This window comes from Phaseolus vulgaris, chromosome 11 (genome assembly GCF_000499845.2).
Source record: "Phaseolus vulgaris cultivar G19833 chromosome 11, P. vulgaris v2.0, whole genome shotgun sequence".
NCBI classification, from domain to species: Eukaryota; Viridiplantae; Streptophyta; class Magnoliopsida; order Fabales; family Fabaceae; genus Phaseolus; species Phaseolus vulgaris.
The window spans coordinates 46,773,216-46,784,020 of NC_023749.2; the positions used below are offsets into that span (position 1 = coordinate 46,773,216).

Sequence of the window (10,805 nt, forward strand, 5' to 3'; positions counted from 1 at the left end):
TATAAATGTCTTTAAGAAACACTAGTCAAATAGCACACATAAAATATTTTCACAATTATCTCAAAATTGATCAACACATTTACTACCGATATTAAAGTCCAAAATATTTTGAATATCTCCAGACAAAGTATAATCCCTGAATAAAACTCAATATAAGTCATCTTCACATCTAGATCATCTACCATTAAGGTACTCTCAAAACCCTAAACTATAACCTACTTAATCAAAATTAAGCTCCTAATTTCTTTATTATCACAGGAAAGCTAGATATGTCTGATAAAAAATCTAAACATATCATCACATATTCCTGAACTAACAGAGATTCATCTTTGTCTCAGAAACAACATATGCAAAGTCATATCCCTAGACATGCCACCTTTCAAAAAAAAAACAAACTCAAGAAAAAGGATAAAGAGAAACTTACTCAAAAATAATTTTTGGTCTGACATTATTATTTTACTCTCCATTAAAATATCTAAAGTGGACTTAAATATAAAAACAAATAAACAACTATTTCAAAAATTTAAAGAAAAGATAGAAAAAAACTTGTTTTAGAAAATATGATAATTTTTTATGAAATAAAGTTTGAATAGTTGTATTTTCTAATTATAAATTTTTTAACTTACAAAATAAAATATTCATCCATACTCATTTAAATTACTTTTACTCTTAAACAAATTAACTCGATATTTATTTCATAAAGATTTCAAAAATATAAAAAATAATTTTTTTAAAATTAGTTTACACATAAATTAAACATAAAAATCTAAAAAATTATAAACAGAGTTTCTATAAATTAATTTATGTATTTTTTTTCTATTTCAATTATTAAAATATTCGTCTCATTAAAGTTGGGATACATATTGACTCCTCTCCCTTTTCTACTTTAATTTTCTTTTGATTTTGTTCCACAGGAAAGGGCATATTTGGGACTATGTGTCCTTTAGAAAAACAAAAAGCAATTTGACAAAGGTAAAATATCTAATTCACAACCGTACTTGTGGGGAACACCAAATAATTATTGAAAAATCAATACCTTGAAGCTTATGGGATAGAGAGATACCATATCTCTTATCAAAGTTGAAATCAAACGTACATTTTAATATTTATTTACGTTTCAATTGTTAAATTTCATGACATTACTTAAATAATAATATTTATCAATCACGCATTATATTTTAAAATAAAAGAATACGGCGTAATATTATTCAATATGCAACTATTAAAATTTAATTTAGTTATAATAAAGAGTTTGATTCAGTAATTAAATTGAGAAAATCTATGACATATAAAAATTGTGAAAAAGTATAATCTTGTCAAAGTTATAACTTATGTCAATAGATTTCTCTCTCTCCACGTATTGTGGCCAAGAGACAAGATGATTAAGCATATTTTCACTTTCCAAATCCACTTGGCCCTAATCACTCTTTAGCCACCAACAACTTTAAATAAATAAAAAATGCACAACAAAGACTATAATTTATCTAGTAAATACCCCACAAATATAACGCATTTCTATATAGCATGTTTGAACACACTATTCTTTTCATCTCTTTCAAATCAACACCTACAAACTTAAGATCCAAATATATTTATCAATTGGAATTAAGAAAAGAAAATTAAAATTTAACAAATTAAGGATTAGTGATAGGTCGCGAGTTTTTTATTAGTATGGAATTATTATTATTTTTTATCAAAATAAGATCATTTTTACAATGTTGTGGAAACTCTCTTAACGTGATACGATTTTATTATAAAAATAAAATAAAATTGTGTCAATATATTATAATTATTTTGAGCTAAAATTGTATTTTTTATATAATTTTACTTTTTCTTTTCTAACACGATTTTTTATAATAAATTGTAGTATGTTAACACGACTTTTTTAACCTTATAATTTTTGAAAAAAGATACCATTTTAATAACAAGGAAAAAAATTACTCCATCCAAAAAAATCAATAGGTCGTCATTGCTAATTTTTATTCTCACTTTACTATATTTAAACTCATTCGACTATTAACTAAAAATAATCGTATTACAGATTTTAGGGTTTTTTTTTTTTACATTTTATTTATGTGATAGTTAGAAAATTATTTAACATATATACTTATTTTCTTTTCATCTACTTTTCGCTCAAGATTTCTTTCTGTTTCTCCACCCCTCTTCTATAGTTTATCACTTTTTCTTTTTCTTTTCTTCTTATTCCTTCCTTCTTCTTCTTTTTATTGTTACATAGATTAAATATTAAGTGATTCTGGTATTATAAACTTTTTTATAAATTAAAATATTATTTTTTATAAAAAATATTACTTTAATAATTGTACAATAAAAATCACAAATTTACATATAATATAATTTCAAAACTGTTTCACTTCTTTACATAAGATCCACATTTATAATTCGGTGCATCAATGTCAATATATCAACACTTTTTATTTATTTATATATATTTCTTTTTTGTTGAAAAATAAAACCCTAAAACTGATGTACATGCATGTATCATTGCTTATGGGTAACCTCTTTAAAGTTGAACATCACATGACACACATATATACAATACACTCTTGTTTGAGACACATCTCACATAGGCTAACAACATCATTACACTACCACTATGCAATATTATTCCTCAAACTTATATCTTAGTTGGCATCTCATAGTTTACATTATGCACACCACCCCCCCAAAGCTAGCTAGCTACCTCAATTTCAAACAAACAAAGAACTTGATTCACTCCACATGTCCCACATCCAATATCACCATCATACTCTCTCTCCAACCCTCACACATATATAAACCCTAATTTCCTCATCACAACCAACCATTCCATGGACAACAAAAAGAACATCAGCACATCACCTTCCTCCGGCGACTCCTTCTCCTTCCGGAGCACGCCGACACCGGACTCGGACTTTGAGTTCGGCTCCCTCACGCCGGACTCCCCCTCCGCCGAGCCCTTCGCCACCTCCCCAGCGGACCACCTCTTCCTCAATGGCCGTCTCCAGCCCCACTTCTTCCCCCTCCCTACCAGCCGCACCAGCAGCACTAGAGACTCCCTTCTCTCTTCACTAAGCAACAGCACCAACAGCAGCTGTAGCAGCGCCAGAACCAGCTCCAGCGACAGCTCCGAGAGAAAATCCTTCCACAATAAGCTCAAGGGTGGTGCATTTCTGTCAAAAACCCCCTCACATTATCAAGGGTACGGGTGTTCGCAGAGGTGGCAGTATATAACTCCCATGCCGGCGTTGAACCGTGAAGGCTCCTTGCGAAGAAGAACCAACACGAACCAAGAGAAGGACAACAAAGGGACCATGAGGAGGAGGAAGAAGAAGAAAAACAAGAAGAGTAAGAAAGAGAATAAAGGGGTGAGGTTGAGATTCGGGAGGAGGATTCTACGGTGGTTTGTGATGGCTTGTAGAGAATGCCACGCCATGGAACCCTCCAAGGGTTGTAACAGAGAGAAGTGATGCCGTGACATAATTGGTACATAACTTCATCTGATAAAAGAGAATCATGAGCTGAAATATGTTAATCCTTTCTCTGGATCTTGCTATTTTGAATATTTAAATATTGATCAAGCATAGTGTGGTTAGAGAAAAGAGATGTGATGATGATATTGGAAGGAAATGTGAATAGTTAGTTCTGCAACTTTTGCTTACTTTTTTTGTTTTTTTCTTTTACGTACATGGGAGTTTGGGAAGATATTGGTAAGATTTGTGCATGTGGTTGCCACATGAAACAGTTTATTTTTGTTGTCGAAGCAAAATAATTAACGTAATGGTTTTGGGTCCCCAAGGAACTATTATGACCAAAAAGAGTGGTCTGAATTTGACCACTACAGAATAATTTTGACTAGGATTGGGTGTGCAGTGAAATTGTTTTGTGATAATGTTATTTAGCTACGGAAAAATTCTGATTATGTAACCGTTTTCTCTATTGTGTCACTGGTAACTTTTTTTTAATCTTTCCTTTTTACTATCTTAATTAACATGGTTAAAAAATAACCATATATTTCTTTAAATTCTTCAATAAAAATATAGTGTTTAATTAACACTTATTCTTTTTAAACAGAAACTAAAATAATATTTCATTTTCTTGAAACTCACTTTTACGAATAAATATTGAGTAATTTAGGATCACTAAATTTTTTTTTCCAATTCAATCGTATAATATATATTTCAATTTTTAATTTACAAAAAAAAAACTAATACTTCACTGTATATGATGTCATAAATAACTAAAAAATATATGTTAAAAAGACATATATAGAAATTATTGTGAAAAGCAAGTATAATATACAAGAAACAAGTAAAATTGTGTGTTAAACTTTTTTGTAATATTTTGAAATATCAATGTATGATCAGATGATGTTTTAAGTTGACAAACTTATGTATGTTTTGCCAGATTTACACTTGATAAAAAAGTCAGACACAATTTTAAGCGAATAAACTCATTGTTAAGATATTTTCATAAATCTAGTTCAAAAAATCCTCATTTTCAAAAGTTAGAAGATAGTTCAACAATATGTAATCTAAGATTTAAGAGTGTTTAGAGTAAAGAAAGATTTACGCTTGATGTTTTTATATTGATGCACGTGTTAACCAAGATTATGTCTAGTTCTTTATCAAATTAATCAAGTTTCACTAAACATATTAATTATCACTACAAATATAAAACGAGTATTTTTTGAACCTTAGTCACTTTTAACTAAAATTGAGTATTGTTTAGATCACAGTCACTTCTGACTAAGACTGAGTACTATTTCAAATGCAATCGCTTCTGGATAAAAACGAGTATTCTTTGTAACGTTACCACTCTTGACTAAGACTGAATATTCTTTATAACACAACCACTCGTAGTTAAAACAACTAAGTTATAAGAGAGTCTAATTAAATGATAACAGGTTCGCTCACTAAAAGAGGTGTTGCATCTTACAACGTATAAAATATTAGGTTCATTGATCTTCTAAATAGGTAAAGAACATGATAATGTTCTATGACGAGCTAGGGTTGCAAGCTTAAAATTTTATCTTCATACATAGATAATAAATTAATATCAAGTGTTGTTGTCTGTAACACTTTTTCTTAAAGGAATCTTCAATTTATGGAGAGTTTTGAAAGATTTGTTGCAAATTATTGAATCGAGCTCTTACCTCTAAACCAAAAGCTATAGTGGATAGTTAGGACGCAACTCTTTTTACTTAAACCCATTTGAAAGATCTCAAAAGGATCTTGTTGTATCTTATATGGTCCACTAATTTGTGCTTGTGTTATAAGAAAAATGTTAACTAAAATCCAAAGTTTCTACATAAAGCCCTCAATTGCCTCATAGTAGAGTATTGTTCCTTTTTTAGTATGTGGATCCAATATGCTGCAAAGTTGAAGCATGGAAGTGGTCCCTTCCAGTTTTAGTTGAAAAATCCTTTGAGACTATCCTCTTCAACAACCTTTTCCACACCAAATTCCTACCAACACCACCATCATCTCCCTTACATTTGATCAAGTTTTACAATTTCATTACTGATATCCTTTTCCCCTTTGAACCATCAATTAAACCAACCACATCATATGTCGAACCTCCATCTTCCAAACTAGTCTTACTGGTGTTTCCATGGCACGAAACAATTATCATCCCTTCATCCAATAATGAAGATGTTGCTACAAACACATATGATATGACCACTGATGATATGATCATCGATGCTAAATGGCTTTCTATGGTGTCCCTTTGGTGACAAAGATGTAGAGATGATCGATGTATAGACGATGATCACTCTATTTGTTCTTGAGCATTCTTCAAGTTCTTATAATGATGCATATGATTTTGATTTTTTGGAATTTTCTTTAGAGGAAGAAAATGAATATGCACCCACACAACACCCTATCTTGCTTTTTCCTTTTATAGAGGAATGGTTGCCCAAGTTCAACAATTATGACTACATCTTAGTCAATGAATCTTTGTGGCTCAAATCTCAATGGTAGTTTCAATTGTTCCCACAACAACTAGAAATGACTCGTTCAAAAGGCTTCATCAAAATCCTTGGAGCCTATAAGTGAAAGGCACGCTCCTTTCTCATTGATTCGCTAAGACATTGAATACTATCTGTCAATTGTAGATTTTTGAAGCTTACTTGCAAAGACACTAAATCCAGTTTCCCAACCACACTAGTTGAGATTTCACTAAATCAAAGTGTCTTACAAATCAAGACAATCAAGAAAATACCTCTTGAACCCTACAAGAGTGTTTTAAAGTCACACAATACAAAACATTGTACAAAAATTAGACACACTATCTAATTTCTCGCAACAATACATTAAAGTTTCAAAATTAGCACTGGTGCAAAAAGGCAAAGTGAATGTGACTATTTTACATTTATAAGGGCGGTTATAGAGTCACATTTGATAAGCACGCATTCTTAAATCAAAGAGATAAGAAGGTGACTATATAGCCGCATTTGTAAATCATATTTATAAGGACGGCTATTTCTGGTAGCTGAACTTGTGTATGCTTTCGAATGAGGGTTTAGGGCTTAAGGGTAATGCATTTACAAGTGCGGCTATTACCATAGCCGCATTCATAAATGTTATTTACAAGGGCGGCTATGGTAAATGATAATTCTTAACATATTTGAATGTTAGGAATAGATTTGAAATGTTAATTGCTATCAACATTTTCTCGTAACAATAAGGAATTTTTATAAATATGTGAGAAATCGATATTTAGTAGACTATCTTAATAATTTTATAGGCGAGGAATCAATATAAATGAATTTTATATGGACATCAATATCAATCAAAGATAGAATATTATTATGCTTTTCAAAATAGTAAAGAGTGATAAGGATGAACCCTAATCCCAATTTTTCCAATTGAATCAAACAACTATTTACTTTGCTTTATTACATTCTTGCAATCATATACAACAAACTTCCAACAAACTTTTATTTATTGTGTTCTATTTAGTGAATCTTATACTTTGAGAATTCAATTGTTCCTTGTGGGTTTGATATCCATTCTTAGAAACAAATTATTACTTCTGACACGGTACACTTGCCGCAAAATAGTCACAATAATATAGAAAGAACTTCTAACCGAAAATCCACAAAACTTCAAAAAATCTCTTTCGCACCTTTAAACTTGACTGTCTTCACTTTAGTTCAATCTTGTGTCAAAACCTACTAAAAACCTAAGCATAAACAACAAAGATAACAAATTAATAATGCAAGTATCTAACAACAACAAAACAACGCAACAAGACAAGACCACAAACCTAATTTACCATTTAATACAACAAACAAAGTATGGATTTTTACATTTATGGTGGTGCAGAAAGAAAAAAGAGAGTGCAAAAAGAAATTCTCTTACTAGTTTTACATTACAACCTTAGCCAATTCGGCCCAGGCATTAAAAACAACCTATTATCTTGTTTTTTTAAAATGTTTTTATGTATTTTGATTTTGAAGTACAAAATTATCACATTTGTCATTATATTTCACGGTTTTGAAGATAAAAAAATTATACCTGTATAGTTAAAAGTAAAAATAAAATCAAACCAAATATTCCTAGATTTCAGGCTAGTGGTACTATAGAGTATTCACATTAATTATTTGGCCTATTTTGTCAAACTTCTATATAATAACAGTTAAATCAGAGAAATATAAAGATAAAAGTAAAAATATTTTTCTTATAAATTTAAATTAATATATAAACAAATTAAATACATAAGAAAATTGTATTCAGTTCTCTCAGATAAATAACATTTATTTCCATAAATAACATCTTTTATAATTTTTAAACTTTTATCTCCATTATATTCCTAATAAAGTCACAATCAATCCTTTTATTTTATTTAAAAAGAATAATATTGACTAAAACTTAAATAAAAATTATGAAAACTAAAGTTATAAATATAAAAAAAAATATAAACAAATAATTAGAAAAAAAATTTATTAATAAAACAAGAAAATGAGTGTCAAGTTATTAAAAATATAATAGAGACGAATATTATTTATTAAAAAAATAGGAAGACAATACCTAATTAAAATTAGTAAAATATTTGAGTATCCATTTTAAAAAAAAAACATACAACATGTATATGTATTTTGAAACTAAAAATTGAGTGTAATTTAATATACAAATAAACAATTTTCCCATAAAATAAAAGTTTTGAAGAAATTACAAGATCTTCATCAAATTAAACCCCAACTTATACTAACTTTGAGAATTAAGTATATCTCAAATTAAGTATTGCATCAACGCTTATCATATAAGTCACCTTCCATTTTCCAAAAGTTCAAACTTTTCCAGTGCAATAACTGTTTTTTTTTTATCAGCAAAGAATGGAATTAAAATTAGAGGAGATACAAAGGAGTATCTCAACCCTTTTACATAAAAACGTCCTCATAGAAAAAAGAGGTTGAACTGTTTACAATAAAACGCTACAAAAGCTAGCATTAAAACAACACCCTACCTCTAATAACACTAAGAAAACATGCACACACAGAAGCAACAACGTCATCAGGCATCCCCACATACCACAACACCTCCTTCCTCCTCTCATTCTATGTAGCCTAGCAACAGAGAACATAGGCTAAAACTGCATAGGTCAGAGTTTTGTGTTATTTGAGCACTCTCCACCAGCCAATCCCTTGTTTTTGCTATTCATCTGTATGCACTCGCCATTGCAGAAGTGTGGCCAAAAGCGGCTTCCCGGGGCTGGCATTCATCCTGGCATCAAAGCAGATTAAAACGCACATAGAGGTCAGCATCAAAATATATACTTCCTATACAACCATTGGTGCCCGCTGCTTCAAAGGCTGCATAGTAATTCTTGTCTTCTGCTCTCTCCCACTTCAGCCATGCATTAACTGATAGTTCAGTGTTGAAAATCAGTTTCTACAAAGGAGAGCCTTGCGAAAATGGGAATGGTTCCTTGCTCCAACGATGCCTCAAAGTTAAAAAAAAAAAAAAAAGAGATCTGTTATCCATCATGTCCATCACAAACACCTTCTAGAAGCGTAAAAGCTCTCAACTGAACCTCACAGTACACACATGGTGTTCGTATCGAGATATATCAGCTCCTTTTCAAATACTATTACAACCTAAGAAAATGCCCGTCCACATCGGCTCCTAGCATGACCTACGAGCTCGAAGAACTCCCTTTGCCAACTTTCCCTCAATATTGCTTGGTGAAGCAGAACTCAACGAAAGTGATTAACTAACGGCCTTATTAATCCGTGGGAATGAGCTGCCTTCAGAACTAAAACTTCTAACATAGAGCTAGTTCTATTGTTGGTGATAGTATAAATGTACCGAAAGGCACGACATAAACTACAACAATTAAATATGCCACTTCCACAACAAAGAAATTACCTTCAGTGATTGCATTTCCAATTGAGCCATGGATTTTTTTAACATGGTCCACCAAAGATTATGGGGTTTTTGCCTTCAGTGGTTTTTGAACGTGGAATTTTGTCAACACTATAAGAATACCCCATTTTGTACCGCCCTGATACTAAACAAACTCTGCTTCTGACATATTTCTCCTAAGGAACACCAGAAAACTATGGATCCTCACTGAAGGCTGCAGAATTCAGAAAAATATAACACACACTCCTTCCACACCCCCACCTATCCCTCAGATTTACTCTACCGCAGTAACAAACAGAGCAAAAAATCCATCTAGAGATAAACAAGAACAACATATGCCTGACCCAGGGGGGTTCCATGTCCACTTTCAGGGGTAAACACCCGAAACCGGCTACTACCAACAGCAGAGACTCGAACACCTTATACCTGCTAAAAAAGCATCCTCACTTCCTTACTACGCCATACCTGTTCCAGCCCTTGCTTCAACCACTTAGCGAACCAAGAGGAGGCACTGGTTCGGATACAAAAGCCAGTCCGAGAAAGCGTACGATAAATCTGATGTTTTGTGCTTTAACCACAACCAGGACTGCAGCTGAGCGTTCTGGAAAATCTCATCGGAGTCAGGCACCCCTTGTCTAAAAGCCACTATGTTCTTGTGCTCCCAAATACAGCTAACAACGGCCGCCCAAAAACCTAGCCATACTCGATTCTGTTCACTGGACAAATGAGTTAGATGAAAATTCATAAAGTGATTCATGAGATCTTTATTTTGGACGCCTAGAATACCAATCCACCTATAACACCGAGACCACACTTCTTTAGCAAAACCGCATTCTAGAAAAAGGTGTTGAGAGGATTCCTCCGACAGATTGCATAGAACACAACGAGTTGATGTCACCTGCACACCTCTTCTCAACAAATTAACTCTATTAGGAATTCTATCGATGAGAATTCTCCAGGCTGTCGTAAGTACCTTGGGCATGGCTTTAGCTTGCCATAGGAGACTAAACACACCTTCTCTTACAGCTGAGCATTGGTGATTATCCAACATAGAGTACGCTGACTTAACAGAGAACATACCCTTCTGGTCCCCCTTCCATAGGAGTTGGTCAAGGGAATCCTTCCACACAGCGCCCGTACTAAGTCTGAACAAGAGATCTTCCTCCATATCCGTCTCCCCTTGGAACCTGCCCCTCCTCCAGTTCAAATTCCACTGCCAGGTAGTCTCTTCCCATACTCCTACCTCCCCCACCCTTTTACCTTGATCAAGAGACAAGGAAAAAAGTCTAGGATAAACCGATCTAAGACATTCATTCTCAAGCCACACATCCTCCCAGAATCTCACTCTGGCTCCGTTACCTACTTTCCACCCAATAGCCTTTTGGTACCAACCGTCTTCGACATCGTCACCGCAGATGTTAGTGAGATCCTTCCACC

At 32.5% G+C, this 10,805-nt stretch overlaps 1 protein-coding gene across 1 annotated transcript; it reads left to right on the top strand.

Moving 5' to 3' along the window:
* The first annotated feature begins 2,489 nt into the window (after window positions 1-2,489).
* On the top strand, window positions 2,490-3,926 carry LOC137833291 (uncharacterized). The gene has a single exon (XM_068641653.1). It carries the CDS (start codon window positions 2,829-2,831, stop codon window positions 3,465-3,467), a length of 639 nt encoding a protein of 212 aa, XP_068497754.1. The 5' UTR covers window positions 2,490-2,828; the 3' UTR covers window positions 3,468-3,926.
* Window positions 3,927-10,805: the final 6,879 nt, after the last annotated feature.

What these genes read in the sequence shown, in the direction of transcription:
- LOC137833291 (XM_068641653.1), top strand. Translation starts at nt 2,829, where the DNA reads ATGGACAACAAAAAGAACATCAGCACATCACCTTCCTCCGGCGACTCC.